The sequence below is a fragment of the Canis lupus genome, chromosome 13, assembly GCF_048164855.1.
Source record: "Canis lupus baileyi chromosome 13, mCanLup2.hap1, whole genome shotgun sequence".
Classification (NCBI taxonomy): Eukaryota; Metazoa; Chordata; class Mammalia; order Carnivora; family Canidae; genus Canis; species Canis lupus.
The window spans coordinates 4,134,230-4,152,751 of record NC_132850.1 but is presented as its reverse complement, the minus strand read 5'-3'; the positions used below and the strand labels follow the sequence as shown (position 1 = coordinate 4,152,751).

The 18,522-nt window shown below is 39.1% G+C and overlaps 2 protein-coding genes across 3 annotated transcripts in view; one reads left to right on the top strand and one right to left on the bottom strand.

Moving 5' to 3' along the window:
* PPT1 (palmitoyl-protein thioesterase 1) overlaps nucleotides 1–4,357 on the bottom strand; it is a 71,225-nt gene extending 66,868 nt beyond the window's left edge. The window contains exon 1 of one of the 2 annotated variants that reach the window (XM_072771805.1): nucleotides 4,096–4,357. The gene's annotated coding sequence lies outside the window, so the exon portion shown is untranslated. The remainder of the gene's footprint in view (nucleotides 1–4,095) is intronic. The other variant, XM_072771804.1, reaches the window with a different exon arrangement.
* Nucleotides 4,358–4,463: 106 nt separating this feature from the next.
* The window catches only part of RLF (RLF zinc finger), a 92,211-nt gene continuing 78,152 nt past the window's right edge, over nucleotides 4,464–18,522 (top strand). The window contains exon 1 of the mRNA XM_072771743.1: nucleotides 4,464–4,740. Within this exon, the coding sequence (XP_072627844.1) occupies nucleotides 4,504–4,740 (237 nt within the window). The 5' untranslated portion in view covers nucleotides 4,464–4,503. The remainder of the gene's footprint in view (nucleotides 4,741–18,522) is intronic.

Here is an 18,522-nt window from a genome sequence, read left to right as displayed (position 1 = left end):
CACCTTTTGGTGATTATAAATAATACTGTTTTTAAAAAGATTTTATTTATTTATTCATGAAAGACACAGAAAGAGAGAGGCAAAGACATAGGCAGAGGGAGAAGCAGGCACCATGCAGGGAGCCCGATGTGGGACTCGATCCCAGGACTCCAGGATCAGGCCCTGAGCCAAAGGCAGACACTCAACTGCTGAGCCACCCAGGGATCCCTAAATAATACTGTTGTAAACATGGGTATACAAATATCTGCTCAAGTCCTTGCTTTCAATTCTTTTGGTGCCTTTTAGTGAAGGAGGACATAGAGCAAAAGATATGGGAAAGAGGTTCCTGAGCTTGAATAGTGGTAGTTACAAAAGCAAATATTTAGGGTTGTTCTTTGTGGTGAGTGCTAGATCTTGAAAGAAACTTGTGTTATTTAATATAGCTATAGAGTGTGTGTGTGTGTGTGTGTGTGTGTGTGCAGAGATAGATTTTTGCGAGGACAGGGTATCTTCGCATTGTATTAATGGGATTAATGGGCATAAGTACATAAATGGTATTAGAACTGGGTGAGTATAGCAGTAAGTGTAGATAGAAAAGAGGTTGGGGCACCTGGGGGGCTCAGTCAGTTAGTGTGCGACTCAATTTCAGCTCAGATCATGATCTCAGGGTTGTGGGATCAAGCCCCGAGTTGAGCTCTGTGCTCAGCATGGAGTCTGCTTGTCCCTGTCCCTCTGCTCTTCTCCCTGCTCATGTTCTCTCTCTCTCTCTCACAAATAAATAAATAAAATCTTAAAAAAAGAAAGGTTGAAGGGCTGTGCTTGAGACGTTTGGAGGTCAGAAAAAGAAGGGAGAGCAAGAAAAGAAACCAAGAAGAAACACCAGGAGAGTATGGAGACTTGGAAGCCAAGTGATATCCAATGTTGAGGAATGATCCACAAGCTAGAACACTGTCAAGGGACTAGATAAAGGACTGATAATTTGACATTTGATACAACAAAAGTGGAAATTACTGGCAACATTAAAAAAAAAAAAAAAAGCAGTTTCAGTTAGAAGCGAGGATGAATGCCTGGCTGAAAAGTGTTCAAGACAGAATGAGAAGAAAGTGCAAACAGAGGGTTTGGCCAGCTCTTATAGGAGTTTTTCTATAAGAAAGAGCAGAGAAACGGGGCGGAAACTAGAGGAGGATGTGGGGAGTCAAAGAAGTGTTGTGGTTTTTCTCCCTTGTTGTTGTCTTATAGCAGGGATATCACAACTGATGGCTCTGCATCTAGAGCCCTGCCCTCCCTGAAGTTCCAAAGACATACTTCCAAGTGCATCCATTTGGATGTCTCATAGGAAAATTAAAATTAACCTGTCCCAAGCAGAACTCTTGGTTCTCTCTCCCCTTCTTCCCAATCTGTTCTTTCCTAAGTCTTCATTTTCCTCAGTAAGCATCATTGCCAACCATTCAGCCCAAAAGCCATGCAGTGATTTCAGATTCCTCTCTTTCTTCCTCTCTTTCCCTCACTCCTCATAACCAGTGCACCAGCCTGTTGGTTCTGCCCCCAAAATATATCCTTAATCTATTTACTATTGGGACTGCTACAATAGCTTCATTCTTGCCTCCTACCACCTAATTCTGCGTGTGGTGGTAGCAAGAGTGTAAATCAGATGATATCATACGACCACTTAACACTTTCCAGGGGTTACCTGTCACATTTTAAAAGATTTACTTATTTGAGAGAAAGAGAGCATGAGTTGGGGGTAGGGCAGAGGGCGAGGGAGAGAACCTCCAGTAGATTTCCTGCTGAGCGTGGGGCCAGAGGTGACGCTAGATCTCACAACCTGAGATCATGACCTGAACCAAAATCTAGAGTCAGATGCTTAACTGACTGAGCCACTGAGGCACCCCTACCTATCCTATCACCCCTAAAATCCCCACTGCCTACCTTGAACTATAAAATCCTATATTATCTTGTCCCTTTCTCCTCCAACCTCATCTCTACCACCTTCCCTGTCTCTCATTACATTACAGATACATTGACCTTCTCCCCACCCTACTCAATCCTGCCTTTTTAAAAACCTAATTATTTATATTCTAAAGATACAAAAAAAGTACAGAGAATATTATAGAAAATCATGTGTCCACTACTTAGATCTAACACATTAATATCTAGTCACATTTGTCCATTAAAATACCGTAGTTCTCGGGGATCCCTGGTGGCTCAGCAGTTTGGCGCCTGCCTTTGGCCCAGGCCCCGATCCTGGAGTCCCGGGATCGAGTCCCACGTCGGGCTCCCGGCATGGAGCCTGCTTCTCCCTCCCCCTGTGTCTCTGCCTCTATCTCTGTCTCTCTATCATAAATAAATAAATAAATACATCTTAAAAATAATAAAATACCATTGTTCTCTTAATCTCTATTACCTGGGAAAATGCTCAGCACAAAATAGGTGCTAATCAATCAATGTTGATGTTCACTATGCTTATCAATGTTCACTATGCTAATATCTGAAATTTTCATTCATTCATTTACTGGCTATATACTTCCGTGTGTGAATATACCATAATTTATTTATCCATCTCTCCACTTTTGAACATTTAGGCTGTTTCTGATATTTTATCCTTATAATAGTATTGCAATGAACATCAGCAACATAGTGGTTAAGAGGTCAGATACTTTTTTTTTTAAGATTTTATTTATTTATTCATGGAGACAGAGGCAGAGACACAAGTAGAGGGAGAAGCAGGCTGCATGCAGGGAGTCCGATGCGGGACTCGATTCCGGGACTCCAGGATCACACCCTAGCCGAAGTCAGGAGCTAAACTACTGAGCCACCCAGTGATACCCAAGGGGTCAGATTTTGGGGGTGTCTGGGTGACTTAGTCGGTTTAATGTTAGACTCTTGATTTCAGTTCAGGTCATGATCTCATGGTTGTGAGATCAATCTAGTCTGGCTTAGCGCCAGAGAGATTCTCTCTCTTCCTCTGACCCTGCCCCAATCTATAAAAAAAAAAAAAAAAAAAAAAAAAAAGAGGTCAGATTTTGGAGTAGACTAGTTGGGATTGAATTCTGGGCACCATAATTTATTAGTTCTGTTACTTTGGTCAAGTTATTTAAATTCTCTGTGTCTGTTTCCTGAATTATAAAATGTAAGTAATAACAGTAGCTTTCCATAGTACTGTTAGTAGGGTTAAATGAGTTGAAATATGCAAGGAACCTTAAAAAGTGCCTGACACATATCAAATTTCAACAAATATCAACTCTTATTATTAGGAATTGCTGAGTCACAGGACATGAGTATCTTCAATTTTATTAAATATTATACATTCTTCTAGGTGATGTACCAATAAACGCCTCCACCGGCAATATATAAATTCCATATTCCTAAATCCTAAAACATGGCACTAATTTAAAACTTCTGCCAATCGAATGAGTATGAAATTATATCTACATATATCTCAAGTTTACTTATTTAATTTCTACACCCAACATGGGGCTGGAACTGGCCACCCCCTAGATCAAGCACCACATGCTTTTCTGACTAAGCCAGCCAGGTGCCCCATTGTTTTAATTTGTACTTTGATAGTTACAGCGAAGCTAAACATCTTTTCATGGGTTTATTGGCCGTTCGTGTTTTTTTGTGGAGTTGGTTGTTGTTGGTGATTTTGTTTCTTTTTGGTGAGCTAGCTCTGCATATCCTTTATTTACTTTTCTACTGTATTGAACGCTTTTATCCTTTCGATTTTGGTTCGGAATGTGTTCGGAAACATATCTTTTGATGGTTTTGTTTATCTGAATACCATCTAGTTTTTGGCTGGTCTTTGTGTTGCACCTTTTTAAATATATCTTGGTAGAGAATCAACACATTTTGGTGCAGTCAAATCTAACAGTATTTTCCCACATGGTTTGTGCTTTCTGGATCCTATTTAAGAAATTCTTCCTTATCCTAGTACCAGAAAGATATCTTCCCCGAAAAAAAAAAAATATTTCGAGGCCTTTCATCCATCTGGGATTTATCTTGGGATATGGTTTAAAGTAGAAATCTAATTTTTATTTGTTTCCTATCGGGAGAAAAAAAATTTCAGCACCACTTCTTGAAGAGTTCATCCTTGCCCTACCGATTCGTAATGCCCACCGTTATAAAGCACCTTTCCACGGAGCAGGTCTTCATTTCCGCTTCCCAACCTGTGCTTCTGTTCTTTCTACTGGGGGATGCGTTCCTGTCGCGCTTCCGACCGCAGCTCAAGCGTCAGCCCCCTCATACCTAGGTTTTGTCTACAGGTACGTCAGGCCCGGTGCCTCCGCGACTCCAGAGTCCGGGAGGCTGAGGCACGTAGGAGCGCAGGGGCAGGTAACCTCCAGGCTGTTGCCAGGGCGGCCGTCGGGAAGGCCGCCGAGAGGAGGAGCGCCCTGAGTCTCAGCGACGCAATCGGGCCGGCGCCCGCGTCGCCAAGGACTGCGTCACCACGTGCGGTCGGCCGGGGGCGGGGCCAGGGCTGAATCACGTGGCTTGGTTGCCTACGCGCTGCTGGGCCGTGGGAAGATGGCGGACGGAAAGGGAGACGCCGCCGTCGCCGCCGGGGCCGGGGCTGAGGCTCCGGCGGGAACGGGAGCCGGAGACGGACCCGAGACTGAGTCCATGGCTCGGGGTCATCGCCCTGCTTCTCCGGCGCCGGGAGCCCCGGGACTGCGACCGTGTCTGTGGCAGCTGGAGACAGAGCTGAGGGAGCAGGAGGTGTCGGAGGTCTCATCTTTGAACTACTGCCGGAGCTTCTGCCAGGTGAGGGGCTGACTGGGGGGCTGAGGGCGGCGGGGCGGGGAGGCCAGGGGGAGAGGCCCCGGATCCGTTGCCGCAGCCGGGGCCGGACTGAAAGGCGCCACCTCCGTGTCTCGCCGCGCCCCCGGGGCCGGGCAGGCCCAGCTCGGGAAGCTCGACCGCTGGCCCCCCTTCTCCACTGCCCGACTTTGGCCACCGCCTGGGCGGGTTGCGCTGGGCCAGACTGAGAGCCTGGAGGGCGCCGGCGGCTCCCGGGAAGGGCTGTGCCCTGTCGCCGTTGCCTGTCCCCCTGCCGGGTGGCTGGATCGCCATTGCCTCCTGAGAGATTGATTGCTCGTTCCTGCTGGGAGAGCCTTTTTTTTTTTTTTTTTCTTTTTCTTTTCTTTCTTTCTTTCTTTTTTTTCTTTCTTTCTTTTTTTTTTTTGAGTGCAGATCTCCAAACTGGAAAACCTGGGTTTTCCTGAAAAAATCCGGAGATATGCGTTGGGGCCAGAGACTTCTCTTTGGAGTCAACGTCATCTGGGCCCCTAAAAGGTCTGACAGTTGGCTTTGAAAGGCGTCTAGGGCTTCTCACTAGGGATTGTGGAGCCCATTGGTCGTTTGGTTTTGTCTTTTTTCTTATTTTATTTTTTTTTTCGAGGGCGGGGGGGAGACTGTTAAGCTGTTCTTTTCGCCTCTTCTGTATTCCTCTGAGGATTGTGCTACCAGGAATGAGGCTAGCGAGCCTTGTAGTGGCTATTAACGGTCTTTGAGTAGAAGAGGATTGAGGGAGATGTGGAGTGTGGTCTCAGTGGTCCCTCTTGGCAGTGGTGTCACCATTTCCATGCTACGGTGGGTCCTAACCTGTGATTACATATTTATTGGTATGTTTAGTTTAGTCTCCATGGTTACCTCGAGATTTTTTTCTCTCTCTCTGAATTTAAAGATATGCCATTATTGCTTATACTTAGGCTGTTCGTTCTATCAGGTTTCAGGGCCAACCCTTTGCTCCTCACCTGGTGTATCTTAGAGAATGCAAAATAATAGTAGTATGTTGGTACTCGGACTCTTGATGAGTAGTTGAGTGTGCCGAATAAATTGCAGTGTTCCAAAGTTGTAATTTTAGGGGACAATTTGCTCTGTTGGTCCAGTGGAAAATAAAAAAGTAGACCTGCTTGATTGCTTTTCTTCCTCTCCCTGCTGAGCCAAAGACACCTCATCTCTTCAAATGGAATTTTGTCCGTGCTAATCTTTTCTACACTTGTATTATTACAGTTTTTGTGTGTACACCCCGCAGCATTTCCCTACTAGGAAGCGCTGAGGTGTAATTATCCTTTGCTTCTTGGCTCTTAACGAACATTTGTACTTATGCACACGTTTATTCTACAAACTTCTATTGACTGCATTGGATGGTGCCAGGCACTTTACCAAGTGCTGAGGAAATAAGACAGCCCTTACCTGTGATGAGCTTACAGTTTGGAGGACATGGTAGACATAACAGTATCTCCAAAAACAGTTTTGGTAATGACTGAGATGGAGGTGTTGTAGAGACATTGGGGAGGGGAAAGCCATCATGGGACATCCTAATGGGAACAATTACTAGTAAAAATAAATTAAAACTTTAACTGTGGATTGTACCTAGAAGTAACTAGGAGAGGCTACTTTAGATAGGGTGGTCTAGCAAGGCCCTATGGCTGAAAGCTTAAAAATGAGTCATGGGAATGTTGGGGGAGGGGAGGGGAGCATTTCAGTGCCAAAGGTAGAGATTATGAGAAGGATTCAAGCTTTGGGAGAATGGGGAGCTAATTGGACAAGGAGGAGGAGTGAGGAGGAGGACAGGAGAAGAAATGTGGGTTTGGTGGAAGCCTTCTAAGCTTGTGTTTTCATCTTAGCTAAAAGAATGGATGTAACTAGTTAAATTGAAGCTTCTTAGAAGGTACCATATATATATTTTTTCTTTATGCCTAGTGCTTGCACTTCTCATCTCATTTTAACTGAATGTTTTAATGTCTTGAGTCTTGGTGACACCTAGAAATGTAAGGACAAAGAAGAATTTAAAAAAGAAAGTACTTTTTGTAATTTGTCTTTTCTATGAGATTTTCTTTTAGCCTAAATTTTTTTCAAAAATATTTTTTTTGACTAGTAAATGAAATAAGATGTTCCTGTGATGACAATATGTTATAATAGGAAGCACATTGGATTGGGAACGAGTTGCCCCAGTTGTGACTCTACTACTTATTAGCTAATACCCTTGGGTAAATTGTGCTTGTAGAATTTATTTTGTTTTCTGGCTTTTATTTCCTTATAATGCTTTATATAAACAGTAGAATAGAAAGTTTATATACAATTCTTCACAGTATTTTTGTCACTTTTTTTCCAGTAGCCCAGATAAAATCAGGGTATCCTGTTCACCAAATACAGAAAAAAATTCCTAGTTTTATGATGAAGGAGGAACAATTTCGCCATTCAAATTTGGTTGAATAGCTCTTGGTTTCACATTTGAAAGACAGAATAAGATTTATTCATCCACTCACTGTATGTCTGACATTGCACTAAGCGCTGGTGATGGAGCATGCCCTCTAGGAACACTTAATATGTAAAGATAGGTAACCTGACTTGTGCTCTCTGGGATATTGAACTGCCACAGAAGTGTTTTTATCAGGTATTTAGTTTTTTTGTTTTTAGATTTTGTTTATTTATTTGAAAGAGAGAGGGAGTGTGAGCACAAGAAGGTGGAGGGGGAAAGAGAGAGTGATAAACAGACTCCCTGCTGAGCAGGTTGCCTGACTTGGGGCTCCATCCCAGAACCCAAGGATCATGCCCTGAGCCAAAGGCAGATGCTCAACCAACTGAGCCACCCAGGCGCCCCATCAGGTATTTAGTTAAGAAGTGTTGTTCTAGAGACTTAGATTATACCAAGTAGACAGGCTGGGACCATATTCTCTCCAGCTCTTGCAGTATGGCTCTATCTTTGGAATTGCACCAAGTCAAGAAATAAACTAACATATGAAAGGATAGAGAAGCTTGTCTCATTCTGGGCATGTTTTCAATTTTGAGAAGTTTGTGAAGATGATAAAAATGAAACTTCAGAAGTAATAGTTACTAAGAAAATGATACTTAGATCAACTTGTATTCAGTGAACATTTGTATTCAGTATTCAGTGACTATGGGATGTGGCTTTTCCCTCCTTTCCCTCAATTCCTCTTTTGAAAACATTGTCTTCCAAACCGTGTGGATAAGATTAACTCCAGAAGACATTTCTTCTTTGTTTTGTTGAAAAATTGATGGTATCCTCTCAAGTTTTTGCTATATTTTGGGAATCATGATTTCTGAAGTTTTACAACTTCAAGTTTTCTTTGCAATACAAATTTTGAAGGCTTTTATTTTATTTTTATTTTTATTTTTTTTGAAGGCTTTTAAAGTAACATTAACAAACTTTAAATTATTGGGTAATGATTATACTTTGAGAATACCAGACAAAGTAGTTTTATGAGTAAACCTTGTTTATATGAAACACTTTTAGGTTCTAGACTAATAGTGCCTTTAGATTTTTCAATGGTAAAATAAGTAATTATGGCATATATTTAAGTTTCTCCTAGATTAGTGATTGAATACAAAGGATCTAAGCAGATGGGCATACTGGCTTCATCATTTAAACTAGAAATATAACTTTGGAATGTACTTTCCTTTAACCCTTAGTTTTCTCATTGGCAAATGGAATACTAATAGTACTTACTATTTCCATGTGAATGTATTATTGTATGGACTAAATAATCTGTAAAAAAAAGTGTTCCCAGAATTGTCTGAGTTACTCAGATTTCTTAGCCTTAGAATAAAAAGTCTTCACCACCTTACCCCTAGTTTACTTATCAGCTCCTACCTTAGCCAATTCTGTCGCATAATCCTACTCTTATTTAGGAGTACTATACTTGGAGTTCTTGAACCAAATGTGATCTCAGTTACCCCTGTGATTAAAATTTTGCCTGTACATTTCCAAGCGCATTATTTTGGGTAAGGTGATCGTAATTTTCACTTAATTCTTCAAGATCCAAGACACATATTAAGCTATCAGTAAATATTAAGCTATTAATATCACTAAATATTAAGTAAATATTAATACTGATATTACTTATCAGTAAATATTAAGCATATTAAGCTATCAGTAAATATTTACCAAATGATTGATCTCCAGAAGGATAGAATTCCTACTTTTACAAGATCTCAGGTCATTAAGCATTATCTTCCCTTTCTTTTCCCTTTTTCTCTCATTTTCATTTATGTATGTACGTATGTATGCATGTATATATGTGAGAAAGAGCAAGCGAGGGAGCATGCCGGTGCACACAAGCACAGAGTGAGAGGGAGAAGCAGACTCCCTGCTGAGCAGAGCCTGATGCAAGGGTTCAATCCCAGGATCTTGGGGTCACGACCTGACCTGAGCTGAAGGCAGACACTCAACTGACTGAGTCACCTAGGCTCCCCTCTCAATTTCTCTATGGCAAATTCCTTGTCTAGGGCCCACTGGAAACACCGCCTCCCCTGTGAAGCCTTCTCTGAATTCACTAGATAGATTTCCTCTTAAATGTTTGTATTCTTTTGACACTTTGTACATACCTGTGCTTTTAATTCTTGTTTTTCTTGCTGTCACTGTTTTAGTTCAGGCTTCATAATGTCCTATTGCAGCAATGTCTTCACTAATCTCTTGCTCTCTGACTGGATTTATCTACAGTCCATTTTGGTATTCTAAATTATAAATATAATCTCATTAGTCATTTTATTTCTTAAAATTCTTAAATGATTTCTTACCCCAAAGACAAGATAAAATTCAGACTTATTAGCCTAGCCTGGCAGACAAAGCCTCTTAGAATCTGGATACTGCCTCCCCTTTTCCCAGCTCCTAGCTCCCAGCTTTCCAGCTTCTTTTTTGATAGGTGAGTGTGTGTGGGTCTACCTTCATTACAGTATCCATCTCAGTTTGCCTGATTAACCTCAGGGTCCTTCCTTCTCCATCTGCCTTTAAGACCTTTAAGACCAGGTTCACATATTAAAGTCTTTCAGAAGTGTTTTCTGATCTTAGCAGACAGAATGAGGTGATTCTTTCACTTAACGTCCTCTAGTAGCATCTTTTACATAAGTGTGGTACTTGAAGAGTTGTTTCTATGTTTGTCTCTTGTATTGACTAGTAAACCAACATGAGCAGGGGTCTTGTTTAGTCTTTTTTGTATGCTTGGTACCTAGCAATTAATATAATGCCTGGCAAACAAAACTAATTTGTTGAATGAATTATATTGTAGAACTTCATGATACACTCAAGAGGTGAGTACTTCAAAAGGAACACTTGTTGTAAAATCTGATATATTAAAAAGCAACTTTATCATAAGAAATAACTGTAAAGGAATAGGATAGGACACTGCTAATTTTTTAAAGACATAACATGTCAACTTAGCCTAAATTAATATAATATTGTACAGATTTACATGTGTGGAATGAGGAGTAATGGTTGTTGAAGGGAGAAAATTGGAGGCATTATATTATTGAGGAAGAGTTAGCAGCCTAATAAGACAACAGTTTGGGGATGCCTGGATGTCTCAGCGATTGAGTATCTGCCTTCGGCTCAGGATGTGATCCTCAGGTCCGGGGATCGACTCCTGCATCGGGCTCCCTGAGGAGAGCCAACTTCTCCCTTTGCTTATTTCTCTGCCTCTTTGTCTCTGAGGAATAAATAAATAAAATCTTAAAAAAAAAAAAAACAAGACAGTAGTTTGAAGATGTTGAGATGGAGAGGATCGGTCTTCCTGACTCCTTGAGATTGGTGGCCATGAAACCTCTTGAGCTCTTGAATTCTTTATTTTATTTTATTTTTTTTTTGAATTCTTTATTTTAAAGGATTTTTAATACTTTATTTTTTCTTTTTTGTGCTTCCTTCTCTTGGGAGATATCTAAATAGAAACTAGATGACAGGCAGTTATAGTGGCAAAAGCTAGCATTGCACTACATACGACCAAAATGTGATTATAAATGTGACTTGTGAAGCAATGGGAACTTTGGATGCTGTCATTTAGTTGGTACCAGCCAGTCTCTTTTATATTAGTAGTTTCTTTTTTTTTTTTTTTTTTAAAGATATTATTTATTTATTCATGAGAGAGAGAGAGGCAGAGACAAAGGCAGAGGGAGAAGCAGGCTCCATGCAGGGAGCCTGACGTGGGGGACTCGATCCCAGGTCTCCAGGATCAGGCCCTGAGCTGAAGGCGGTGCTAAACCGCTGAGCCACCCGGGCTGCCCTATATTTGTAGTTTCTGTGTCTACCTATGGATCACACTCTTCCCAACAATGTTAATAAGTCTAATAGAAAACATTTATTTCAAGCCTACAAAGGCATTGGTAAACTAAAGTGTGTTTTGGTTTTCACTTAGTTCTAAACACCTGTTACCTCTCCAGGAGGCCTTCCCTTGACTGTCTTTATTTAAAACAACGCTTCTTCATCTTCCATCTCCTTAACACTGCTTTCCATTTCTTTAAGTCACCGACTATTATCTGATGTCTATGAGAAATATATCTATTTGTCTCTCTCTGCATCTGTAATGTAAGTATCATGAGAGTGTTGACTATTTTGTTTACCCAGTGCCTAGAAATATGTCCCTGTCACTTAATGGGTACTCAGTCAATATTTGTTGATCTTTTATCTCCTCCCTTCCTTAAATCACAGACTAGACCTTGAGAGTAGCAATTCTTACCTGTGTTTCTTAAGAAATAGGGACATTTTTTGGTCAGCGAGTTTATGCTGCTTCCCAGCAGGGATCCATCCGGTCTTATTGTTCTTTGTATCTTGATTACTAAAGAGTAGAACTTAATTTTATTTATGCTTTTTAAGAATTTCTTTGGTTGTCCATATTCCACAATATTTAAAGTAAAGATTTTTCTTTTTTATAACAGGGTTTGCTTAGCCAGATTGAAACATTTATTTTGGATATGATTGACATCAAACTGGAAAACTTGAACATAGATAAGGGATTGAGCAAGATGGTGTAAAATATACAGATTCCTAAAATTTTCTTTGTTCACTAAAGCCAACATAAACTGTTATATGAAAATTAGAGGGACTATATATTTACTTATCAATCCTTTTTTATGTGCCAAGCACTCAGGTAGATGGTGTTATTTTCATTTAACAGCTAGAAAACTGAGGCTCAGGGAAATTAAATAACTTTCCCAGGGTCACACAACTAGCAAGCTCTGGCGGTCTTCAGACTCCTAAGTCCATGCTCTTTTTCCTATATCAGCATTCCTAAACTGTTTTGTTCCATGAGTTATATGTATTAGTAAGTACTTCTTGAACTAAGGATTCTATGCTCCTGTAAATTGGGATAATGTTGGGATAAATTTTTTTTAAATGTGTCTTCTTGTATACTTTGAGATGCATTGTGAGTCTCCTAGAGAGACATTAAGTGTTGTGCAACATTTGCCAAACAGCAGGTCCAGAACGTTTCCCCATGTTCTAAACCTGATATCACCCCCAAATCACATGGTTGTTTTATTTATTTATTTTTTTCATTCTAGTAAAGCGAATCACTGGGGAAGAGTGGATTGCTTTGTGTCTGCATACTACTGAATTTTGATTCCCCAGTTTCAGCCTAAAACATGACTGTGAGCTTTTTATGAAAAGAATTCCCCTCCAAAGTTTTTGCAGGTTTTGAATTATACTTACTGTCCCATATGAAAAATATTTCAATGTATTGTGATTTTTTTGGAAATTGAGATTGAATTCTATTTCAGACATATCTTGAGTTCAAGGTTATTCACTTAGTTTTACCTGTATTTTTGCAATATAGCTAGCTTGGGAACTACGAATATTTGTCTATTTCTTCTCACTTTTGGGCTGTCTGAATTCTTTAATATTTTTTTAATGCCTTCTCCTTTTTGGGGAACTCTATTAGCTTATTGTGCTGACATTTGATTACATAGTATTTTTACTCCCAAGGAAATAGACTGTGTCACATTAGCCAACCAATAATGCCTCTTTAATATGGACACATGTAGGAATTATTACCAGATATGATAGATTAAATGGCCTAGCTTGGAAATTGCATTTTTTTGATATATGGTTGTATAAAATAGGCGTATTTTTAATTTTGGTTTCATTTTCTTTAATTGCTTTTTTTAATATATGTACTTGAAATACATAAGGTATCTTAAAATAATAAAACTAAATATATACATTTAAAAATTTTTGTGACTCTTACCTAATATGTACTCATTCTAAAAGCTTACAACAAGATGTATAGATGCAGAAAGTGAAACCACCATGTATTCCCATTGTTAATAGCTTGGTGTATAACTGTGATTTTTTGGAAAAATATGTATACAGTATGTGTGTATAATATAAGTATTACATAAATTTTAAAATTTAAAAATTTGAGTATAGTTGACACAAAATGTTACGTTAGTTTCAGATGTACAAGTAGTGATTCAGTTTCTCTGTATGCTATGCTATGCTCACCACAATTGTAGCTACCATCTGTCACCATATAAGCTATAACAGTGTCACTGACTATATTCCCTGTGTAGTGCCTTTTATTCTTGTGACTTACCGTTCTGTAACTGGAAGCCTGTATCTTCTACTCACCCTCACCCTTTTTTTCCATCATGCTATCCCCCTTCCCTCTGGCAGCCACCTGCTTGTTCTCTGTATTTATGGATCTGATTCTGCTTTTTATTTGTTTTGTTTTTTAGAATCCACATATGAGTGAAATCCTATGGTATTTGTGTTTCTCAGTCTCTATTTCACTTATTAGCATAGTACCTTCTAGGTCCAACCATGTTGTTGCAGATAGCAAGAGCTTATCTCTTTTTATAGCTGTGTAATATTCCATTATATGGATAGATATGCATTTGTCTGTTAATGGACACTTCTTTATATAAAATCTTTAAGATTTTATTTATTTATTCATGAGAGACACACAGAGAGAAGCAGAGACACAGGCAGAGGGAGAAGCAGGCTCCATGCAGGGAGCCCAATGTGGGACTGGATCCCGGAACGCCAGGATCACACTCTGAGCCAAAGGCAGACACTCAACTGCTGAGCCACCCAGGTGTCCCTGTTAATGGACACTTAAGTTGCTTCCACATATTGGTTATTGTAAATAATGCTGCAATAAGCATAGGGGTATATTTATCTTTTTGAGTTTGTGTTTTTGTTCTCTTTGGGTAGATACCCAGAAGTGGAATTATTGGGTGTTACGTATTTCTCTTTTTACTTTTTTTTTCCCCTATTTTTACTGTTTGAGGAGCCCCCATACTGTTTTCCACAGTATGGAAAAAATTGGTTGTGCCAATTTACATTATCACTGTGTACAAGTGTTTCTGTTTTTCCACATCCTCACCAACACTTGTTATTTCTTGTCTTTTTTATTTTAGCCATTCTAATAGATGTAAGGTGATACCTCCTTGTGATTTTGATTTGTTTTCCTTGATTAGAGCTGTTGAGCAATTTTTCATGTGTCTGACCATCTGTATGTTTTCTTTGGAGAAATGTCTCTTCAGGTCCTCTACCCATTTTTTAATTACATCGTTTGTATTTTTGATGTTGAGTTGTATAAGTTCTTTATATATTTGGAATATTAACCCCGTATCAGATCATCATTTGCAAATATCTTCTCCCATTCAGTAGGTTGTCTTTTTATTTTGTTGTTTCCTTTGCAGTGTAAAAGGATGTAGTACCAGTAGTTGATTTTTGCTTTCATTTCCCTTGCCGCAAGAGATATATGTAGAAAAATGTTGGTATGGCAGGTGTTAGAGAAATTAACGCCTGTGTTTTTTTTCTAGGATTGTTATGGTTTCAGGCCTCATATTTAGGTCCTTAATCCATTTTGAGTTTATTTTTGTGTATAATGTTGAAGAGTGATCCGTTTTCATTCTTTTATATACAGCTGTCCAGTTTTCCCAGCACCGTTTATTGAAGAGACTGTCTGGGGATCCCTGGGTGGCTCAGCAGTTTAGCACCTGCCTTTGGCCCAGGGCGCGATCCTGGAGTCCTGGGATCGAGTCCCGCGTCAGGCTCCCAGCATGGAGCCTGCTTCTCCCTCCTCCTGTGTCTCTGCCTCTCTCTTACTATCATCAATCAATCAATCAATCAATCTTTAAAAAAAAAAAAAAAGAGACTGTCTTTTCCCTATTGCATATTCCTGCCCCCCTTCATCATAGATTACTTGGCCACGTAAATGTGGGTTTATTTCTGGGCTCTTTATTCTGTTCCATTCATCTACATGTCTATAATTGTGCCAGCATCATACTGTTTTGATTACTACAGCTTTGTAGTATATCTTGAAATCTGGAATTACAGTATCTCCAGCTTTGTTTTTCTTTCTCACGATTGCTTAAATATTGGAATTTTTAATAGTCCAAACAATTCATGAATACATTCTAATTTAAAAAATTAGAACAATGTAAAAGAAGAGAGAATAAAAGATGAAAACTGTCACATATACCCTTATACTTCAGTTCTGTGTTTTTTTAGGTTAATGGTTTTCTTAGGTTAACAGTTTGGGAATGTATACTTACAGAATTTTTCTATGTATGTACATGTTTTTAGAAAAATAGGGTCACTTATATATTAAAGCTTAATATACCAAAGGTATCTTTCTTGTGGAAAACACATGTTTACTACTTTGAAAAAATAACTGCATAGTATTTCATTGAAAATTGTTTTATTTTATTTTATTTTATTTTATTTTATTTTATTTTATTTTATTTATTTTATTTTATTTTATTTTATTTTTGTTGTTTGATTTTAAATTCTGCAGGTAGCACAACCTTCAACACTGAACTGAAAATTTTTAACTTGTTGTAAAAGCCGTGCTCAATATGTATAATGTTACAGGAAGGCTTACCGAAAAAAGTAAAAGCTCTCTTTTGCCCTCAGTCCCTCCAGTCAGTCCCCAGAAGGGTTAAGTAAATCTTTTGTATATTCGTAAAAACTCAATTCTGCAATTTGATTTTAATTTATTGAGAACAGTTTTCTATATGAAAACATGTTGGGATCCCTGGGTGGCGCAGCGGTTTAGCGCCTGCCTTTGGCCCAGGGCGCGATCCTGGAGACCCGGGATCGAATCCCACGTCGGGCTCCCGGTGCATGGAGCCTGCTTCTCCCTCTGCCTATGTCTCTGCCTCTCTCTCTCTGTGACTATCATAAATAAATAAAAATTTAAAAAAAAAAAAAAAAAAAAAAAAAAAAGAAAACATGTTGAGCATGTACCATAATTAAACTACTGTTGTCTTCATTATCATAAGTAAAGTTGTAGTGAGTGTCCTTAAACATTAAGAACTGGTTATTTATACCTATAGCATAAATTCTTGGAATTGAAGTTACTGTATTAAAGAGAATGTTTATTTTATTTTATTTAATTTTATTTATTTTTTTTTTTTATTTATGATAGTTACAGAGAGAGAGAGAGGCAGAGACACAGGCAGAGGGAGAAGCAGGCTCCATGCACCGGGAGCCCGATGTGGGATTCGATCCCGGGTCTCCAGGATCGCGCCCTGGGCCAAAGGCAGGCGCCAAACCGCTGCGCCACCCAGGGATCCCGTGAGAATGTTTATTTTAAATTTTGCTGGATACTGGCCTATAAAAAGTTTGTTTGTTTTCAAAAAATCTTTATTTATTTATTTATTTATTTATTTATTTATTTATTTATTTATTTATTTATGAGAGAGAGAGAGAGAGAGAGAGGGGCAGAGACACAGGAGGAGGGAGAGAAGCAGGCTCCGTGCTGGGAGCCCGAGGTGGGACTCTCTCCTGGGACTCCAGGATCACGCCCTGGGCCAAAGGCAGGCGCTAAACCGCTGAGCCACCCAGGGATCCCCTATAAAAAGTTTAATATGTACTTCCTTCAGTAGTGTTTGGGAGTTCCTGTTTGTTTGTTGGGTTGTTTTTTAAAGATTTTATTTATTTATTCATGAAAGACACATAGAGAGTGGTAGAGACACAAGCAGAGAAGCAGGTTCCATGCAGGGAGCCTGATGTAGGACTCGGTCTGGGGACCACGGGATCACGTCCTGGGCTGAAGGCAGGCAATTAACCGCTAAGCCACCCAGGCATCCCTGGGAGTTTCTGTTTGACTATATTTTTGCTAACCTTGATGTTATTAAACTTTTTAATATTGGCCAGTCTGATAGTGGCAAATGATTACTCTTATACCATTTTTACTAATTTTCATTTTAACAGCATTTGCATGTTTTTTTCTTTTTTTTTTTTTTTTTTTTTTTTAATTTTTTTTTTTTTTTATTTATTATTTGTGATAGTCACAGAGAGAGAGAGAGAATGAGGCAGAGACACAGGCAGAGGGAGAAGCAGGCTCCATGCACCGGGAGCCCGACGTGGGATTCGATCCCGGGTCTCCAGGATCGCGCCCTGGGCCAAAGGCAGGCGCCAAACCGCTGCGCCACCCAGGGATCCCTGCATGTTTTTTTCTTTTCTTTTTTTAGCAGTTCTTTTTTTTTTTAATTTTTATTTATTTATTTATGATAGTCACGGAGAGAGAGAGAGGCAGAGACACAGGCAGAGGGAGAAGCAGGCTCCATGCACCGGGAGCCTGACGTGGGATTCGATCCTGGATCTCCAGGATCGCGCCCTGGGCCAAAGGCAGGCGCCATACCGCTGCACCACCCAGGGATCCCTGCATGTTTTTTTCATGCATATTAGATATTTGATTTTTTTTTTCCTGTGAGGTTTGTCTTTACTTTTTCTTTAACATACCTATATTTTATTATTAATTAATTAATTTTTAACATACCTATATTTTAAAATGTTATTACTAGAAGGTCATTAAAACTCGATTGTGTCTGATCATGGAGTATGATCATTTAATCCTAAGACTGCATGCTGCTTTGAGGTTCTCAAGAAGCATAGTTAGTTGCAGCCTAACCTGAAGCCATTGTAATATATGATACAAATTCGTGATTGATTGTTGCTGTGAGAAATGTCAGTGTACTCCATTCCAACAAACATTCATGATGTTTTGCATATCAGGGCTACTAGACCTTAGGAAGACTAAGTCATAACTGGAAAGACCCTAGATAACGTCTTCTTATATTGTTATTTTTATATGTTTTCAAATAAGGTGCTACTGAATGGATGTATGACCTTGAGCCAGATCAGTTTGTTTTAGGGGCTTTAAGTGTGATTCTCCTTCAAAATTATATAATTACATTGAAAAACATTTGCTAAGGATTATTTTCTAAGTCCCCAAACATTTGTCTTGTGTATCCTTATTGAAATAAATGAATAATAAATGTTTTATTTATGCAGTACCTATGTCATAAGCAATCACAGAAAAATATAGAAGTGAGTGAAATTTTTGAAAATCATTTAAATAAAAGTGTTGATGTTATAGTTCTGCCTATAATGGGTTATTACTTACCCCTCTAGGGTAAATGCCCATCCCAGTGGAAACCACTCTACTATTTTGAACTGAAGTTATTTGTTACATTAGTTACGTTTATTATCCTTAATTGACTTTTTCCTTAAGAGTGAAATCTTTATTTCAGTGTTTAAGGGATTTAAATGAAAATGTTAAATCTAGAACAAATTATCCCATAAAGTTCTCGCAGTAAATGTGAATACCCCATCAAATTCAGTCAGTCTTGTGTTTTATTGTCTTTTGAAATGGATAACATATCCAATAGGAAGTAGATTTGACGTTAGGAGATTTTACTCTAAATCTTCATTCTAGCATTCTTGGGACCTTACATTCTGCCTTGGATCTCTATTCTTGTCTATAAAATTGGGGATAATAGCTCCCCAGTAGGTGG